We start from the raw sequence: 21,114 nt of genomic DNA on the forward strand, positions 1-21,114 counted from the left end.
AAAGTAGCCAGTGATCACACTACTATGACTGGATTGTGTAGCTTGGTGCCAGGTCCGAACTAAACGGTGGATGCATCAAAATTTCCCAACCAAACTCCCGGAGTTTCCGGCGAGTCCCTATAGACGTGTGCGTACTGATGGAACACAACACCTCTCCTGTAAGCCAATTCTGGACGTTTCTTGTCACTTGCTAGTTTTAAAGGGCCCAACTGTTGACAGGAGAGATATGAATTTTAGTGTTCGGCCATATAGAAGCAACTCATAATAAATTATTCCTTTCCAGTGTCACCAAATGCAAAGCAGGAAGTCCGTGGCCGTTAGTCCTGGTTTGGCCACCTTTTGAGCTGTTTCACTACGCTTTGACCACGATCGTTTCCCCACAATGTTTTCATATGTGATCCATTTCTCATTCCAAGTCAACATCAGTTTTAAAAAATGGGCCGATTTCATTCCGTTTAACCAAGATTTCGCAGATGGAAATTCGATCCATCATGTTCATCATCTTTAACATCAAAAATATCTGAACGGAATAGACGAAACCAAAATTGCACGTCATTGGCTATTATAGTATCGGTACCATAAGCACCATTCACAATTTCAGCACCCTGGCTTGCATTTTCGCCCTTATCCAAGAAAAACTGTAAAATATGCCGAATTTTCTCTTTGTTGACTTCTATTTTTAACACCCTGTAACTCACAACTTAACAAACCAAGCAAAAAAAAAAAAAACCCAAAGAATTTTTATTTAGCGTCAAATGTCACCTTTCCAACTAGCATAAATCTGAAATTGTTTGATCGGGTCTTAGAGATATTGATCACTACAACCATCTATCTAAAAAAATAATGGATTTCTTTTTCCCCAAGCTAATATATTTTAAATGCGAGTTTTTTTTGTTTTTTTTAATAGCATGCGATATTTTTAAAGGCAATCTTTACTAAGTATGAGTTTGATTCCGTAATCGTTTTTAACAACAACAAAACCCTCTAAAATTTATTTTTATTGATGGAATATTTGTTTTCAAATATTTTTTAAATTATTTAGAAAATTGATTAAATTAATGAAGAAATGTACGACTATACTTCAAGAATTATTGAAAATATAGTTAATATAAAATGGTTATATATAAAAATGTATAGCTAATTAATTAAATGAGAAGAGAAAATTAAAAAGATAAATTTAAGTACATTTATTTGCATTTTTTTTTTCAAATAGCAAGTTATTTATATAACTATATTTTTAAATAAAAATTCGACACAGCATTCATTTTTAAAAATTTATTGTATTCTTATTAAATTATCATCTAGTAGAAATGATCCTCCAGTTGAATATAACTTCAAACTAATCAAATCAATTTAAAAATGAATTTTTTCTGATTTTAATGTTAAAAAGGGATTTTTTTTTCTATGGAAGTGAACCGCTTTAATTATTAATTGGTATTTTATAAGGGTTAGGGGATTTATTTTAATTTCATGCACTAAAAGATTTTTTTTTTTTTTACATTTTTATTTCGAGTCTATACAAACCCGAGCGAGAGGTCTCCTCGAAATTTTCTCTAATAAAAGTGTTATTCTGCTGCCATCTTGAGCCCTGCATAAACCCTCCAAACTGGCCACCTTGTGTACAAGATCAAGATTTAGTGCACTAGATCATGAACACCAAAACATTCAAATTTTTATTTTCTGAGTCTCACTCATGAGCGTTTTAAGCTTTGTTGTACAGTGAAGAAAACCGAGTACATATTTTTCACACCTTTGTCGATCAATTAAAAGTAACATGTAACAAAAAAAAAAAAAAAAAAAAACTAATTTTTTGTAAAAAGTTGAATACCAAATTTATCTAAGTCATTGCGTTTTAAGTTATCATATTTGTCCTGAATATGAATGCACAGATAAATAGACAGTCAACCCGTGGACGAAACTGGCATCAATTTAGTATATTTTCCTCATTTGACATTACTAAAAAGTGCATGTTTTCCCATATTACTTAAGCTTATTATCTTCTTACATAGCAAACAGTAAGCAGCCAATGAATTTTGTGGAACTTTTCCAACCCATTTAGTAACGACAGGATTCATATTTGTCCTATCTGCAATAAATATGATTTTGAGCAGCTCATAGTTTTTTCTTTAAATTCTTATCTATTCTGAATAAAATCACAAATAATAAACAAACCATTCAGTAAACTCTAGTGTGAGTGTCAAAACACCACAGCAATGTTTTGGTATATTGAATGTTGCTATTCCCACCAAAAATATTTTTTCTAATCTCTCATTCAGTTATAGCAGTCTCATGCAACTTTATTAGCTGCAATTCAGGAATCTCAAGGAAGGAGAACAATTGTATTTAAAATTGTAATTAGATTGATCTAAACAGATAAAAAGGGGAAATGAGTAGAAATGGGGTGAGTTTCCATGCTTACACAGTTGTTGTTACACAGGATCTTTTATTCTTGCAATGTTCAGAAACCAGCATTTTTTAGATGGAAAAAAAAAAAAGTTTAAAATTTCCTATATTTTCCCGATTTTTATGGTAATTTTCAAATTTTCCAGCAGTTTCCCTGTTTTTTAATTCTCCATATTTTTCCAATTCTCCCAGTGCCATGGCAAATATGTTTAGTATTATTAAATAAAAGACAATTTAAAAATTGAGCCAAAATTTAACTTTATTTTAAAAAACTTAAATGCTTCACAGGAACATTATAAAAATAAATAAATATAATAGAGACAAATATATCTTTTATTACATTAGTTCATAAATTCTCTGACCAAAATGTTCAATACTTTACAATATTAAAAGAAGCAAATATTTAATAGATTAGATCTGGTTTTGTTTTATGTAGCATTGAAACTCATCATGTACGATGCAAGACCTACAGCCACTGTCGCTACAACACCAGCAATAGGAACTACAAAAAAAATAATGCTTTACTATGTATGAACATATATTTAAGAAAACACAAGAATATCATTCAGAAAGAAAAATAACATTAAATATTTCATTCATATTTTAGATGTAATAATTCCGTTACATTCAGCTATTTTATTATTATGTCTTTTCTTTCTAATAAACAATTTACAGATATAACTTAACCAATCATTTCTGTTGGCATGCCAACAGTATTTATAGCAGTAACTATGTGAATGATGTCAAAGATTCATTTTCAACAGATCACCGACTATTAAGCAAAGAGCCCAAAGAAATTTCAAAAAATAAACTCATAAGTAATTCTCAAAAATAAGTTTCAACTGTTCAATATGATTTACAGAACTATGGTATTTATTCCTATGGAACTACTGAACTATGAACTATCCTATGGAACTATTAGTATTTAGTAACAATATGACTTACAAAAGGCTGGCTATTTAATCTTTGGAATTTCCCGCTTTTTTAAATACTTCATATACCATATTCAGGAATATATAGCATTAAGTTGTTTAAATTATATAATCTTTTTTCATTATGATAATAATGTTTTACTTTGAAACATAAGTTATTTTAATGAAATTACTAACCACTTAAATATGAAGATTACAATCTTAACACATAAATGTTTCATACCATATGTGGCAAGTTTCTTCTTTTTTATATTCCCAAAAATTATAGCATATATTTGTTCAGATAAAAGTAACTTAGTTTATATATTTGAGGCATTACAAATCCAACATAATTTAGTATTAATTTCATTCATATTTCTTACAAACAATATAGTTTATACAAAGGAAAGAGAATAAATAACCCCAGTAAATTATACAGAATAAAAAGCAATTTTCCTCTATTTTTTAAACAAGTTAAAAAAATTAATAGTTATTATTTTACAAGGGCATATATGAAACATTAATTCATTTCTCCATAATTTCATGTGGGTAAAGATTTTTTTTGTTTGTTTTTGTTTAAAGAGAGAATTTTACTTACTATACATATTCATAGTGGAATGTGTTGGTGTATCGCCAAATTCAGACAGTCTATCTTCCATGACATCAGGTAATATTAAAGTACTTGTAGCTAAAATATTTGAAAATAATTAGCATTTAAATTACAATCTTTACACTTTTATTTAAAACATTCATAATACTTACAGAAGACGTTTACTGACCTTTTTTCAAGCAATGAAATATATATATATATATATATATATATATATATTCATAAAAGTAATACAATTTTTAAACAAATGCAATAATTTTTGAAATTCGCAATGCTTTATAACATATGATAGTATTTCAACATAAATTAAAAAATTAAGCTTTTTAAAACTATGAAACTTTACTATGACATGCTTTTCTAAAACAAAAAATAAAATTGTAGTACACATACAGTATTTTCATGCATTCAAAATTCAACTTCAATTTGCTACTCATCACGCAGTTCATTCATTGCTTAAATACTTGCTTCAATATTTGGCACATGACTAATTAATTGCCTACCCCAATGACTAATCACTTGGTCTTCTGGCTTTTTATAGTATTTGAGACTAGGCAGAGAAAGTTCAAGAAAAAATAACTGTAAGTCACATCTAAATTGACCTATAATTAAAATTCCTGAAGACCGAAAGTATGAATTTGGCCGCCAAGTTCACTGACAAGTCCAGAGGTCATTGACCCAACATGTATTCAGCATCCATCATAACTATCAGTAATACTGTGCTCTTAGAAATATAACAAATTATGTCAAAAAAAAAAAACATTACAAGTTCATAACAATATATACATATAGTTGCAAAGTGAAAATTTGCTTAGCCTTTAGGCTTTGGAACTCTGAAAAATTCCTCCAACTCCAGGCTCTCAACGAGAAAAACTCAAAAATGGCTTTCCCTTCTTCTAACTGTATTTGTTGAAAATGACCCCTTTGATTTCAGCCACCTGTAGCATTAAAGAGTTATCTTTTCCCACCATAGTAAATAGGTTGCTCTTTTGCAGTTTTGTCTCTTTCCTAGATATAGCTGATAATACTAGTTTTATTTCATTTTCACTCTAAATTAGTAATCACTAATTTTGAAGGGGCACTACCAAATTTGATATAACAATGCTGAATAAATTAAATCAAATTTTCTGCTGCCTTATATTTGGCTGATTAAGTGCCAATTTTATAATCATTTATTTATACAGATAATCATTTATTTATAGATATAATATGAATAGAAATTTCCACTGAGATTATTCTGTAATGTGGAACATAAATGAAATTTATTAAATGTCAAAGTTGTTGCTGAAATATAAATTTTATTTCTTTTAAAACTTACATATTGCAAAGTGAACTTCATTTTATTTTTATATTTTTAACAAATCAATTACATATAAACAAGGTGTAATTTATGCATAAAATTTTAAATATAATTACTAATTACTTTCTATTTAAAAATGCTAACTTCTTTCTTTGTATAGCACACAGGCTACACTATTCTTCTATTGAATATGATAAAAGCATAACTGAGTATTTCATGATTGAATATATTGAATACAAAATTTATTATAGTTTTTATTTAATGTAGTTTGAAGCTTTTGTAATATAAATAAACAGTAGATTTTTCACTATGTTTTTAACACTTAGTATGCATGTTTAAAAATTTTTAATATGAATGTCATTCATTTAAAACATGTATTGCTTTTTCAGAAAATTCACTTAATATAATTGGCAAATGAATTAAAAAATATATTTTACAATCCAAAAATTTTCTAAAATGCAAAAAAAAAAAAAAAATAAATTCAAAAATAGATTTTAATAAAGTAAAATTGTATACGGTTTACTTAGCATTTCATATGCAGGTGTTGATTATCACCTATACGTTATTTCATGCATATAAGTTGATATAACTGGTAATTTGTCTATAAATTACTACTTTTCAACATAATATTATAGTTGGGACCATATTATATTTAAAAGTAAATTGCATTATTGCTGAAATATCTCCAGTTCTTTATCTGGAAGCATCATCATAAAGCTTCACACTTCAAGAATTTTCAATATAGGTCAGCATTCATTCTTGAAGACTGGTATTAGGAAAGGAAAAGTGATCTCACAAAATTATGGAATGTGTAAAAAAAGCAATTTGATTGTGTCTAGTATAATTCATGAATGATACTAAGCATACTTATTCCATACATCTTAAAACTTTGAAAAAAGAAAAGTCACCCAAATATATGTCTGAAAACGCACCAGCATCAACACTCATTTTAAAATTCTGCTAATGGCAATCTCTTGAGCCTATAGGGGACAGCAGGGAAATGATTTTATTGGGCAATTAGTGTATTGGTGGGAAGTTTACACGGGGAAAGGAAATCCTAACTCATCATTGGTATAACAGTTGTACCACCCTTAAGCAAAAATGGAGAAGGGGGTTAAAATGGGATGATAAGCAAAATAAAGAAAATTAAATTTAAAAAAAACATTCACACAATTTATTGGTATAAACTAAAAAAAAAAAAAAGATGCAAATAATTTTTCAAAAGTTTGTTTGATCAAAATAATCAGTTACAGAAACATACAATTTGTTTACAAAACAAGATTTATTTAATCTTATTTACAACTACAAAATAAAATGATTAACTGAAAGAAGAATGTTTTAAAATCAAATGGAATTTAGCAACATTTAACTTTTAAACTAACCAATTATTTTGGTATAAAGTCTTTCAGCACTGAGAATACTTCAGCACTTTCCTTTAATATATAATTGAATCAAATAAAAAAATATTTTATCCAGAAATTTTCTTACAAATATGAGTTATTTAGCTTGAAAAACAAACAATAAACCTGGGGGTAGGGAGATGGTTCTGCTATTTAGAAAGTTAAAGACTATTTCAAATGTTAAAACATTGCTAGAAAAAAAATAGCAATAGGACACTGAACTTTTAGAAAAGTTGAAGAGCTCATTTAAATAATCAAAGTTTCTATAAAAACAAACATACTTGGCGAAATTTCACACGAAGTATCAATGTCTTGTTCTGCAAGCTCCAAATCAAGTAATTCTTTAAAGGCATCAAGGGAATCACTAGCTGTATCACTATGAAACTGATAATCGCAAACACAAATATCAGTTTGTGGTAAGCAAGCAAACACTCTTCTTGGCAACTCATGAACCACCAGAGGATCTGAAATCAAATAGAGTAATTGTCAAATTTAATAATGAAGTAAAAAGTTAACACAAGTAAGATAAGATACGATAAATTTCATAATTTCAATACAGTAAAATACTTTTAAAACATTCTTATAGGATACAACTTAATTATAACACTTTAAATTTCATTAAAAGTATAGATCAATTAAATTAATAATTAATTTCTTGGCTGTAAGTGAGCATACAACTAGCCTTGAGAAAAACATTGATATTCTAGGTTCAATCGGCAAGCTTGAAGTGATTGACCTTGTGCCTAGTTGATGGTCTTTGAGAATGTAAGTTGAATGGAGAACTACATCGACATGTGAAATCCAAACACATGTTGGTGGAAATAATGGGAACAAGTAGAATGAGCACATCTCCATTCAACTTTCTCCAATATAAATAAGTGCCTTGATTCTTGCCATATGTTGGTCTTCTGATTCTGATGTGCGTTATCGGTTAGCACATAGACATCGTCTTTCGATTCTAGCTGCATGTTGATATTGAGATTCTTGAAGCATGTGAATTTGCAATTCGTAAATGATTTGTTTCACTGCTCACTTGTTGCCCCTCATTTATTTGAGGAGCTTGAATTTGCTTATTTCTACGTGCTACACTTGTAGATCTGCTAAGAGATGAACGCTTGGGACACATTTTTTGATGAAGCAATTATCATGACATAAACTTGTATAATCGAAATATTGTTTGTCAATTCACTGAATAAATAGGAAAATTGCTGTTTAAACTGGAAAATTTATATTACATATAACTTACAGTGATCAGCATCGATCATAATTCTATTTTGTATGTGTGAGATAAACTAAATAATATGATTGGTTCGTTAGAACCTAAATATTGAGCCTGTAAAATGACAATATCTTGTGTAGATGACTATTCATTAATGGAAAGAAAAAAAATTAGCGCTTGCACTAAATATTTTTGATTTCATTTCACTCCCACTGATTGGCATGGTTTATAATAATTTTATTTTGTTTGATATATCTACTAAGAACTCCGATGACATGTGCTGTTTGCCATTTACTGCTTGTCTTTTGTCGATTATCAACTGACAATTTTTAATTATTTTGAATAATAAAAACATACAAAACTATTTGTTCATAAATCTTATCATGTTCAAAATAAATGCTAATATTTGTACTAAGCCTACAATCTTCACACAAGTGCAGGCAAAATTTTATATAAAATACGAACAAACAAAAATTCATTTTTATATATAAGATATTATGTATACAAAAATAATATAATTCAGCAGATGATATATTATTGAACTCAAGATTACCAGTAAGTTGTTTTTAATAACTCCATGAAACAAAATTATTCACAGTGTCACAAGTTCAAATAAAAAATTTCAATAATTTTAGGAATCTAAAAACATTTAACAGGGTTGCCACTCAAATCTGGAAAAAAAAAAAAAAAAAAATTCTCCGAGTTTTGCCTGTGCGTATATTCAAGATACAAGGTAATATGTGAATAGCACTCGTGCTAGTTACATAATGCAATAAGATTTTAAGGAGTGGTAAAAGCAAGGAAAGGAAGCAACAATTTAACATTAATCGAAATAACAGCATATTAAGAGAAGATTTATATTTACATACAAAAAATTTCTCTTTATTTATTATCTAGAATTTAACAAGACAAATTTATATATTAAGAGGGGAGGGGGATATATTACCTCTCATGCTGTTTAACAGTAAGTCACACAAAAATGAAATGAAAAAAAAAAAATGAACATGGATGAAAATAAAACACAAAACATTTTTGTAATCATGATACAAATAAATGACTACTCAACAAAAAACATTACAAAGCACGATTATTTTTTTAATTTATTCATTTTCATCAATTTATATAATTGGGTATCAATTTCTGCAGATTTATCAGCCATCAGTTTCATGGAGCTTACTTACCCTTAACAAATAAAGTATGAAATTTTTGTATGGTCTAACATACATTTTTTACCCATTTCACTTTCAGTGAAAACATGTGAAGACATTTCTGATATTTCATTGAATGCACTAAAGGATGTATGTGATGCAACAAGTTTTAATGTTCATAAAAATTCAGCTTTAAATTATTGTTCTTGTGCTAAAAAGTTCAAAATCAGTTTATTCTTTGACATGTTATATTTTCCTGCATTCCTTTTAGATACTAAGTTCAACATCAATGATGAGCTGGCAGGCAATCTTGTATGTTTACCTCTTTTGGCATGACTAGTAAGTGCCTGTTCTCCCATATAATTTAGACTTATTATCTTACAAAGGGGGGGGCAGCATGCAACAAATGAATTTTTGCAGAACTTCTCAATCCCATTCAGAAAAATCAGGATTGACTTTATTTTATACATCAATTTGATTAAATACGAATTTTAAGCGGCTCATTGTTTTTGAATGATTACAATCGTTTCACATTGTTTCTAATGTATTTTGAATAAGCTCACAGTTTCTTAAATAATAAACAATCCATTCAATAAATTCAAATTTGGAAGAATAAATACCACCATGTTGCTTTAGCAGATTTAATGTTTGTGACAGAAAAAATGTATTTTATTGTTCCATGCTGTTATAGCAATCTTGTACATCCTCATTAGGTGCAATTTTGGAATCTCATGAAAAAAGAACAAATGTCTCTGAAATCGTAATTAGACTGATCTATACAGATAAAAGGGTCAAATAAAAAAGGGGCATATAATCGCGAATGATATTGTTTTGTTTTTGGAAATTATGACTACAATTTTTTATTCTTTCAACCTTTAGAGATTGGCAATTTTAAATAGGAAGAAACTTAAAATTCTCGACTTTAATGAAAATTTTCAATTACCCTTCACCTTTCTGTTTTTTGCCAGATTTTTAAATTCCCTGTATTTTTCTGATTCTACCAGTTGCATGACAACCCTAATTTAATTAGAAATTTTTCTGCATACATATTTAACTGATATAGATAATATGTTTTATAAAATAAGATGATATAATTTAAATTATAAATAAAAAAGATTGTTCCAATAAGCAAATTTATCTTGCAAATAGATCAATAAAATTTTCAAACTTAGATACATATTCTTAGCAAATACTTATATTTAATACTTATTGCTTGATGCAATTAGTAAGCATTTTATATATTTATTATACTGAAAATTTATATTTTTATCAGTATTTAGTTTTATTATTATAAACCAGAACTATAAAGATATTTATAATTTCAGATTTAAATAAATACCTTTCTGTTCTTCCTCAATAAGTAATAAATCTTCACAATGAATTTCACACCTAGCCATGACATTCCTTATGATGTCTTGTTTTAAGGCCTATTAAAATATAAAACAAAATAAATACAAGTCTATTGTCATAAAGTGTATAAATAAACATCATGTCAATAGAAGATAATTTTTAATTCATTTATATGTGCATAAAGTGTTAAGATATAGCAAGTATAAAAGGTAAAAGTGTAAATCAGAAAAAAGCACCAATTTTTTAAAAAGTAAATATACACAATAACAATTAACAGAAAATATAATTATAGTTGAGTATTTAAACAGGGTGCATAGTGAGAAACTGCTGCAAAAATTAAATAGAAGTACTTTTTAAACACCTTAACTAATAAAATTAAGCACCTTTTGAACATGTATGCATAAGTAAATCTTTTTTTCTAAGCAAAGGATGTGTTCTATTTTATAATAATTTATAGTTTTTATTGAAAAAAACTTTAATTAATTTTAAATGTGTATTCTTTAAATTTTAATAATTATTCCTATATTTGTACAATGTCTTCTATAGTATAACAAATTATGTTTTTTTTGTTTTTTTTTTCACATAACATAAAAGTAGTTGAAAAATGAAAAAAAAAAAAAAAAAAATATCAATACCAAAATATTAAGATTAAAGTAGCACTTTTATAAGATTAACAATAAAGATCTCTGATCCCTTTTATCATTTCTTAAAATTAACAAATTATTTTTAAATAACATCATTTCAGAAAATGTCAATATAGATGAGGAAGTATAGCATAATCAAAAATTTTGCATCTATTTTTATATATGCAATAGCAAATAAAATTCAACGTGGCTGAGATGGAAAGTGTAAACTTCCCCTTGCATTAATTCACTATATTTAGTAATTTAATTTGCGATCTCATAAAACTAAAACATTTCAAAATGGCTACGATTGTAAGACTGGCAAAACTGCCATGAAACTGAAGATGAAACAAAGCTATATTCTAAATGTGTTGCAGCGTCCAAACAGCTGGCGACAAGTATCACTCACACCTATGGAGATGAACTTTGCTCTCCAATGAAAACATGTGACTCATTTCCAGGCTTCGCCGGCTTGCTCCGAATTTCTGCCTCGCGCTGGTCGATGGATATACGTCCAATGCATCATGATCTATATTTGTTTATTTAATTTGTAATTAAAAATTATTATTGTTATCCTACATGGCTGGCAGTCTTTCACTTATTAGAAATGTTTTAATACTTTAATTTAAAGTAAATTTGGGAATGCGTGTTAAGACCCACGCCAAAGTGTTTTAGATCATTTTTTTAACAGAAAAGTAAAGTAGCATTAAGAAATGTTCAGATTATACAAAAATTGTCTTATCATTTTTTACTTCTGAAGTTTAGAGAAGGCTGTTTTATAAACAGTTTGACAATTTAACTTGCTTTTTAGCCTTTATGGGGGAAAAAAATTATTTTAACTTTTTAAAAATTACAAACACCCTGTGAATATGCATTTTAAGAAAAAATGAAAATGCTTAACAAGTCCTAGTTTTCCTTAGTAACTGAAACAAATTCATAAAGCTAAAAAAAAGGTCATCTCTGTAACTAAAAAGCAAAATTAAAATAATAAATTCCAGCTGAAGCATTTTTTATAAAAATATTTTCAGAAACAAGCACCAGAATATACATCACACTGCTTCAAAATTTAACAAAAGTCATCAAATAAAGAATCTTATTTAATGAACTGCTTAACATTTTTGAAAGTTTAAATTAAAGAAAAGAAAGCCCTTTTTTTAAATCATGACTTTAAAACAATGTCAAAATAATATGATTCAAAGATTTGAAGAAGTAATAATATTGTTTTAAATTTCATAACATAAATCACTGCTATAAATTGTGTCATAAAACGATTTTTTTTTTTAAATTACTAAACTACAGAAAAAAAATGTATTCATTCAAATAAAATTGGTATTATGGTGGTAACATCATAAGCCAGATAACAACTTCCGGGGAAGAGTGTACAATTTTGTCTAGTGGCTATGTTACTTGGCTATGAACCCTAACGTTGCAAGTTCGAACCTCCAACTTGCACAGTATCATTAAAAAAAAATCTTTAAATGTGGAAAATATAACTTGTGTGTGATAAAATGCTTTGATATTATGATGAAAACACACTAAAATTATGTTTTATTTTTTAATTAAACTAAATTCAAAAAAGAAAAACAGTTTTTAATGGGCTCTTTGATTCAAAAATAACTTTACAAATTTCATGCACCTAATTTCAATGGTTTATGCTGCATGTTTTTTATGACAAACATTTACAGAGAGTATCTCAAGTGAAAAGAAATATTTCACTATAAAAAAAAATTCTATAATATTAAAAACAAAAGGAAAAATCGTTATAAAATCTGAACACAAAAGAATAAAACTTTTAAATTTTTTTCCCCCTTTTCCTTTTAAAATTTTCAAGTATCAAATCCAGCAGATCCCCTACCCACACCCACAGTAAAAACTAAAATTTTGTGAGATTGGCCAAAGAAATAATAATTTGCAAACAGATAGGGCATTCAGAAAACACTAAAAAAATCACTATCATTATCACGGTTCCAAATTTAAAGCTCATTATATTAGATTTTCAGCAATCGATTAATGCAATTGCATGCAGCAATTAATTACAACAATTCAATACAATAAAATCCTTTTAATAGGTCATTCAATGTGCTGCTCCGAAACGACATATTAATGAGAATGATGACTGAATATATAACATATTATAAAGATCTTTAGAGCAACTCTTTCCATGTTCAATATATCTCTTTTCCGTACCAAATTCATTCTGCTGTATTCTTAATTTTAATTGAACAGACCAATCTGGACATTTTTCCTTAACAACTCACATAAATTTTTCAACATCCAAAACACTACAAATTGAGGTTCAAACGTTTAACAAATTGCAATAATTATGGCACAATATACTATTGCAATAAGTATTGCATAAGTATGCATTTCGTACTACCACTTCCAGATAATTATCCCAATATTTCAATAAAAGGTAATGAGGAGAAAGAGTAATTGGAGTGAAAAAAAAAAAGGCTCATTAAGTATTATCTTAACATGTGTCAGAATCTATTTCACCCTCGATTAACTTCTCCAAATTCCTTTCTTTTCTAACAAACAAGAGGTTTGATCAGGTAAATAAGTGTTTGCGACCATGCCTTTGAATGCTTTTCCACAGGTAGGGAAACAAAACAAAAAAAAATCTTTCTGTATACTTCTAGAGAAAATTAAGCCCAGCTGTAGTTCAGTTTAGTTTAAGCTCACCTGACTTTTAGCCCACTAGTTAAAAAAAAAAAAAAAAACTCTTGCATACTGGTTGAAAGTTCAATTACTAGAATATAGAAAAAAGTAGAAAATTAATCCTTATCATTTTTTATTGTACAAAATGGAAAAAGCTTTAGAAGTATAAATTAAAAAGAAGAAGAAGAAGAAGATGGCATTAAAGAATTTTGTACATTTTTATGACAATCAGTTTCTTATACATCAAAATATGTAAAAAAAAAAAAAACCCTGCCCATTCCTATGCAAATTTTTTTGTTGAGAAAATTGCAATTTTTTTTAAAAAAAAAAGGCAAAAAGAAAATATTAGCAATAAAGACTATTCCAAGGTGTCCATAACATCCATTCACATGAGGAATTAAATAAATGACCTGCATTCATTGTTTAAAAATAAGAAGGAGAAAAAAATGGTTTCAAGAAATATCAGCAATAACCAAAAGCAATTAGATGGTATTTCATAATTTATCAAAAAAATCTCCAAGAGCAAAAAAATTAATTATTGTAAAATACCACATTTAATTACAAAAAACTGTTTCGGAATTATAATAATAGATCAATATTTTGCATCCAGTTTAAAATAATTTTGAATATTAATATTTAAAACTCATGTTGTTCAAATTTGTAACATGTGGTGAAATCAACTTGATGTTTGAAGGAAGAAAAAGGAAAAAAAGCTCTCTTAATACACATTTTCTTTTAATTAAAAAAAAAAAATATTAAAGTTTAAGACCATAACAATAATATGGAGCTGGGCCCAAGTTATGCTACCTTTCTGCCATAGAAAGCAAAAGGAAAATAATTTTAGCTATTTATGTTGATTATTTATTATCTTGAAAATAAAGCAAACAAAATTTTCATGAGAAATACTATACTTTTATATTACATATATATAAATATGCAATATTTAATTTTCCTTTCTATTGTAGTTCAAATGTTAATTTAACCAATTTTATTGTACCTAATCTGTTTTGCCCAAACCTAGCTTCAACTCTGACCAGATCTAAAAACAATGAATTAATGAATTATAATAACATCATCAAATTTATCAATGCAATGCCATAAATAATGCAAAAAAAAGGGGGGTGGGAAATGAGTAAATTTTTTAGATTATATGGAATAGAAAAGTTAAGGCAAATAATAAACTTGTTAATAGACACAAAATAGCCAGCACAATTTCATTCAGAATCTATTATACTCTTGATGCACAAGAGTATTCTTCTAAATTGTAGGAATTTTTGAAATACAGTACTGATGATGCCACATACCTGAAATTTCAATCGTTCAGAAATTTAAATTTAAATCTTAACAATCTGATTCATGTGCACACACATATAAGGTCTCTGTTTTGACTTTCAATAAATAATTCATTTCCATTAGTTGCCAATGATATTTCATTCAACTTATGAAAAAATATCTGGGAATTGTCAGTTTTGATAAGAATTATCAATTTATAAAACATTTCCAGTTTCAGAATAAATTTCCCTGACTTTTCCATGGTTTCTCCCAACCTCCCAGAATTTCTTGATAATTCCTAATTAGCTGATTACCCTGTAATGATCTTTATAAGACCATCAAGAAAACTATTTATAATATTTTATATAATATATATATATATATATATATATATATATTGAAAACAATTGATATAACTTGGTAAAATACTGAAAAATTCTCAGCAATCAAACTAAATCAGACTGAGGGGAAAAACAACATCAAAAGAATTGCTAAAACAATTTCTGCCAGATGGCAATTATCTGTGAGAAGGGAGCAATTACCTTCAAATTACAAAAAAATTGTTGAATTCTAAAAATTGAGAAAAATTACTGAAGAAAATGGGCATTGACTTAAAGCTTATATTTTTAAATTGGATTTAACCACACATTAATAAATATTGATCTTCTTTTGACACTTACATTAACTGCATCCCCAACAGTAGCTTTTCCGTGTACATATGCTCGACACTGAACTGCGCCTTTAACAGTCATCATGCACACACAATCAGATACTTCAGGATTTACATTGTTATTATTTTCCTAAAGATTAAAATAGTTACATAATAACAGATATTGAATCAGAGCTACTTTACAAGTGCAGAAATAGTTTCATGCAGTTTCATTAGAAATCAGGTTATACATTTCTGACAATCTTTACATTTTAAATAAACTTCCTAGAAAAATATTTAGATTTTAATCATTTCTAAAATCAATTTATCAATATCAGAAGACCAGTTTCTGTACCTATATAATTATTTAAACTCAGGTAATGTATTTGCCCTTTTGTTTTACCAGCCTTTTAAAACTTTTCTTTAATATTTTCCATGCAATCTCAATTAACTTTATTATTAAGTATCATTGTTTTTCAGGTAAAGTTCATTAATAATAAAGTAATGCTCAAAGTTGATATCATATTTACCATTGATAATGTAAATAATATTTTATAACTGATTCTGAATTTTTTTAAAAAACTTTTACATGATAAAGATCATATTTCAAATTTGCCAAATAAAAATTGCATTATAATAAAATATTTTCTAGGATAGAATTGTATTAAGACATATATATTAAAATAACTTTCTTATAATTACTTTACATGAATGAAAATTTCACTAAAATTCACTACTTTACAGTTTGGGAAGGAGCAGCAATTTTTTTGTGCAGAATACATTAAGAATTTGAGAATTACAATCACCATATTAAATGAGAATAACAAAAAAATATTGAAATACATATGAATCGTGATATTTGATGCTTACAGTTCAGAACTGTTAATATAATAAAAGTGGAATTTTCTTGCTAGCTAGACCAATGCTAGACTCTGCATTCTGCTTTGTAGTATTTAACCTCATTGCTATAATCTTGTAAAATACTTTATATTCTAAAAGAATGATCAAATATTTAAGTTTAAGGAAAATAAAAATTACATTGTATACATTATAATAAAAAGAAAGGAGGTAAAACTCGAATAATATCATATCCATTTTTTTTTAAAAACAATTTAAATAATTTCAAGATTTAATGTTAAACTGACACTATAAATCAAACTGCATAGTTGGGAAAATCAAGATTTAAGATGGCATTTATTGAACAAAAATTAGTATCTTAAGTAGGGAATAAAAATATTAAAAAATACAAGAATTGGTATAACTTGATATGATATAAGAAGTGGTTATAATTTACAAGTACTTGCTTAAATAAAAGTTTCTTAGTTAAAAAAAAATGCTGTCCCATTTTTACCAGTTAAAGTATTTCAAACTTGTGAAAATGAACTAACATGTGAAAATGAACTAAAAATTCCAAACCACTTAATTTAGTTATTTTTTAAAATTTAATCAGAAATTCTTAAGATAATATTCTTAGATATTTTAGCTTATTAATATTTGAGAAATTTATATAAGTAGGCACTGTCAAAGTCTTCATGACATATCTATGATAAGAGTAAGGGATTGGTATAGTTTACACAATATCAATAATATTCACATTGCATATTAGAATTTAAAAAGTATTAAAAGACTATAATCATTACCAATGAAATAAATAACTCAACATTGTGCCATGCTGGTGAAGGAAGCCTTTCTTCCTTATCACTTGTTTGCTTTTTCTTTGACCGTTTACTTTCTACAGAAGTGTCTAATAGTTCATCTGAATCTCGTTGCAATCCATCAACAAGAGTATGAGCTTCTTGTATAGTCTTCAGAAATGGATGCAGTCCTATTTCAATTTGTTTTTGTAAGCTCAAGCTTCCATTTTCTTCCTTTATTGGAAACTTCAAATCAACAGCAAGTTGACATCGTACTTGCTGCCATTTGAAGTTTCCTGTTTGAAATTTCCAATCAGCAGGGATAGCAGAACTCTGAATTGAGAAAATCAAAAATTATTTTGAGAAATGAAGAAACTCTGAAACAAAATATACAATATGATATGATACATCAAATGTTACATTTAATGAAAATATAGAAATTTGGACTTTAAATACATAAAATATCTAAACCATCTTCTGATATTTTACGGCATTATTATTAATTTTTCTGATGTTTTTGAAAAATTATATCATTCAAAATTCCTATCTATTTTAAGAAAAATAATTTTGGTTACTATCAACAATTTTTAAATTAACAAAAATAAAAAAATAAAAATGAGACATCAAAGAAATTACTAGGAAAATACAGACTTAGAAATCGTATTATGTTAAAAAAAAATAATCGAAATATTATAACAAACTGAAAACAAAAAAAATTTAAGAATTCTATAATTAAGTGATATTGAAAAGCAATTTTAAATTATTGAAATTAAAACAAAAAATCTGTTGAGCCTGAAACCTGAAGAGAAAAATGAAAAATTCATGAATCAACAGTTGTTTGTTCAGCTCTATATTTTTCGATCAAAGGGATCAAATCATGTGCTTCTATTTTTTATTATTATTATTATTTTATCTTTGGATAAAGAAAAAAAATAAGATAAATTCCTGAAAGTTAAAAGAATTCAGATTTTTTTTTTATAAACATTTCAAATATGAAAATTCTTTTAAGACTCAAAAGAAAGAAAAAAAAGAAACTCAGAATTTTCATAATTCATTGTTTATTATATAATCATAAACTCCTAAATGATATAATTAAATGCTATATACTGGGAGGGTGAAAATGGATGGTATGAAAAAAAATTGACAGTTGATTTTTACTTTTATTTTTTCAAATAATTATTTAAAACTCAATATGGTGTCTTAACTGATAAGAAAATAAATTTTATTTACAGAAACTGCTCAATTTAATACCTCCATACATAAAAAAAAAAAAAAAAACTTAAGAAAAGCATTATGTACATAATTACTAATCCCAATTTTAGAAGTATTATGGAGTCTTCCATATCAAAGTTGCAAAGAAAAATATGTAAATTAAACATACCTTAAAATCGGCAACATCAAAAGTTCTACAAACTATTCTGGACACATTAAGGAAATTTAAAAGATCCATTTATATCCACATTCATAAAAAAAAAAAAAAGCTTTCCTTATTTAAAGAATCAGCAAACTTCAAAAAATATGATTTTTATGAAAATGACAGATAAAATATATAATATTATAATGTATTGTATAAGTTACATAATCCAATAGCTCTTCTTAAGAATACTGCTCAAGGCTTCAAAGCATAGTTTCTTCAAAAAGAAATGATGTTGAATCGTAATTCTGAATGTGGTAAATAATTTATTTTAACAATATAGTAGATTTGTCCAGGTCTAATTTTCAATAAACCTTCAATAATATTTTTACATTATTATAACCATAATTGTAAAAAAGTATTAGTAAGTTTTAAAATCCCAAAATAAAAAATATATAGTTATGCTCTAATATAATTATGAAATTAAATGCTGCACATTTTTTAAATAACATGTTAGTTTTTATGAACTGTTAAACATTCACATTTATTCTTTCTTGAATTTTTATCAAGATGGATCATTTTATTATTTTTTGTTTTAAATTTAAAGAGGTAAAATGATATAAGTCATTGCAGTGGTGTCATTTTAAGAGGGTATATAAATACATCTAAACAGGCTAGTCTCAATCAGATTTTGCACACTTTTTATTTCAGATAAGTTAAAGAATACTATCAACTTTTCAAAGTGCAAAATTTAATTACATATTCAGTTGATCAGAAATGAATTGAAATTTTGTATTAATGCAACTTAGGACAAATTATAATTGAAAAGTATTTTTATAACATTTAAAATTCAAAATTCTATCTTCTCAATGATGCTTCTTTTTTAATGCTACATCTACTGTTAATTTTTCAAAATTTCCTAAATTATTGAACAGATGCAGACGATTTTAAAATAAGGAAATTGATAGATAATCCAATGCTACACAATGATGAGACTCAATTATTCTACTTTTACTTTTTGATATTTCAGTTATTTTTTTATTTTATTAATACAAAACAAATTCCAAAGTATATTAATTAAAAATAAAATTGCAGATGATAAAAATTGTGTAGTATGATTTTTTTTTACAAACTTGTTTTTAAAATAAATATTTAAAAAAGCATTTATTTACAGACATGTTAGATCTTGTTGAGTGCTAATATTAAGTTGGTTTTATAAAACTATGAGTTTTTCATTAATAGAAAATATGAAAATTTTATCCTGCACAATGCTGAGTGTTTCTGCAGGTAGAATATCATTCTCATCAAATAAATTGGATCATTTTCATCAAATAAAGTAAATATTCATTTGTGAATATTTTAAATGGAATTAAAGTCACAATTAATGTAATATTAAAAATAGTCTCTGCATTGTAATATTTTTATTCATTTCCATTTAATACCACTGTTTCATAATTACTATAATGAAAATCAACCCTTGAAACTCTTTCTTTTATACAGTTTTTATTATTGATTTTGATTTCATTTGATTCCAAGATAAATAGACAATTATTAGAATATTCATTTTGTCATTTTACCATCAATATTTTAAAAAGTTAATGGGTCTCTTCTGCATTTATAAGATCATAATCTCTTGTGGCTCTAGTTGATTCATCAATATGATTGCAAGTACTTTTTGAGACAGTTTTGAATTGTTGGATATTAAACTTTAAAACTCAACACAGATGAAAAAAAATTCAGGACAGCATTTTTAACCCTTTGAAATTTCCCTTTCCATTGAAAATTTACACAGGCAGATGAGTTTTCAATGATCACTGTTCTCTCAGGAAAGAAGAGGGGGGGGGCTGTTTTTAGCATAACCAACAGAATACATCAGTTTTTGCAATTTTGATTTTTGTCAATGTGGCATTATCATAGGATTTGTTTTCTAGCACTATGGGGGGGGGGGTTGAGAGGACTTCTCAAAATTTCATGCATACTTTTTAATAAAGGCATTATCCTACTTCCCCTATGCATCAAATTGTAGATTTTGTGATCATGAATGCTAAAATTGTTTAGATTCTTATTTTCAGAGCACAAGTATTTTATGCTTTGTATAATAGAGAAGAAATGTATGTATTTTAACACTTTTTTTTTATGCATTGATTGTAGATTAACAACAATTAAGTGATCAACAACAAAAGTAGTCACACGGCCACAGGCCAAATTTCATTTAAAATTGTATTTTTGAGTAACCAGATTCATTTGTGTATGAAATTGGCAGTCAACTGTCATACCAATTTGGTTAAAATTTTGATAAAAATTTACACTTTTGATGTGACTATATACCAAATTTTATCAAACTATTTCATTACATTTTATAATATCGTACTCGAACAGATAGACTTCCCCTAAATAGAGTTTATTCAAAATTTGGTGTAAAACCCACATAACAAATGTCATTCATTTAATTCATTTTTTTGCTCAAACATTTCTGAGTTATAACATTCACATATAGATGTGACAATTCCAAAAGTATGTTTCTCGGATTCAGGGAGGAAGAAAATGCAGAGATTCAATGAAATCCCAAGTTCAAATTTTTGACAT

General features: G+C 26.9%; 1 protein-coding gene across 1 annotated transcript in view; it reads right to left on the minus strand.

The window, feature by feature from the left end:
* Positions 1-2,644: 2,644 nt before the first annotated feature.
* LOC129963250 (protein odr-4 homolog) overlaps positions 2,645-21,114 on the minus strand; it is a 34,041-nt gene continuing 15,571 nt past the window's right edge. The window contains exons 5-11 of the mRNA XM_056077487.1: positions 18,556-18,592; positions 17,181-17,507; positions 15,572-15,691; positions 10,328-10,415; positions 6,903-7,085; positions 3,913-4,002; positions 2,645-2,905 (exon numbers count right to left, since the gene is read on the minus strand). Coding sequence (XP_055933462.1) covers positions 2,832-2,905; positions 3,913-4,002; positions 6,903-7,085; positions 10,328-10,415; positions 15,572-15,691; positions 17,181-17,507; positions 18,556-18,592 — 919 coding nt within the window. The 3' untranslated portion in view covers positions 2,645-2,831. The remainder of the gene's footprint in view (positions 2,906-3,912; positions 4,003-6,902; positions 7,086-10,327; positions 10,416-15,571; positions 15,692-17,180; positions 17,508-18,555; positions 18,593-21,114) is intronic.

The sequence above is a fragment of the Argiope bruennichi genome, chromosome 3 (genome assembly GCF_947563725.1).
Source record: "Argiope bruennichi chromosome 3, qqArgBrue1.1, whole genome shotgun sequence".
Taxonomy (NCBI): Eukaryota; Metazoa; Arthropoda; class Arachnida; order Araneae; family Araneidae; genus Argiope; species Argiope bruennichi.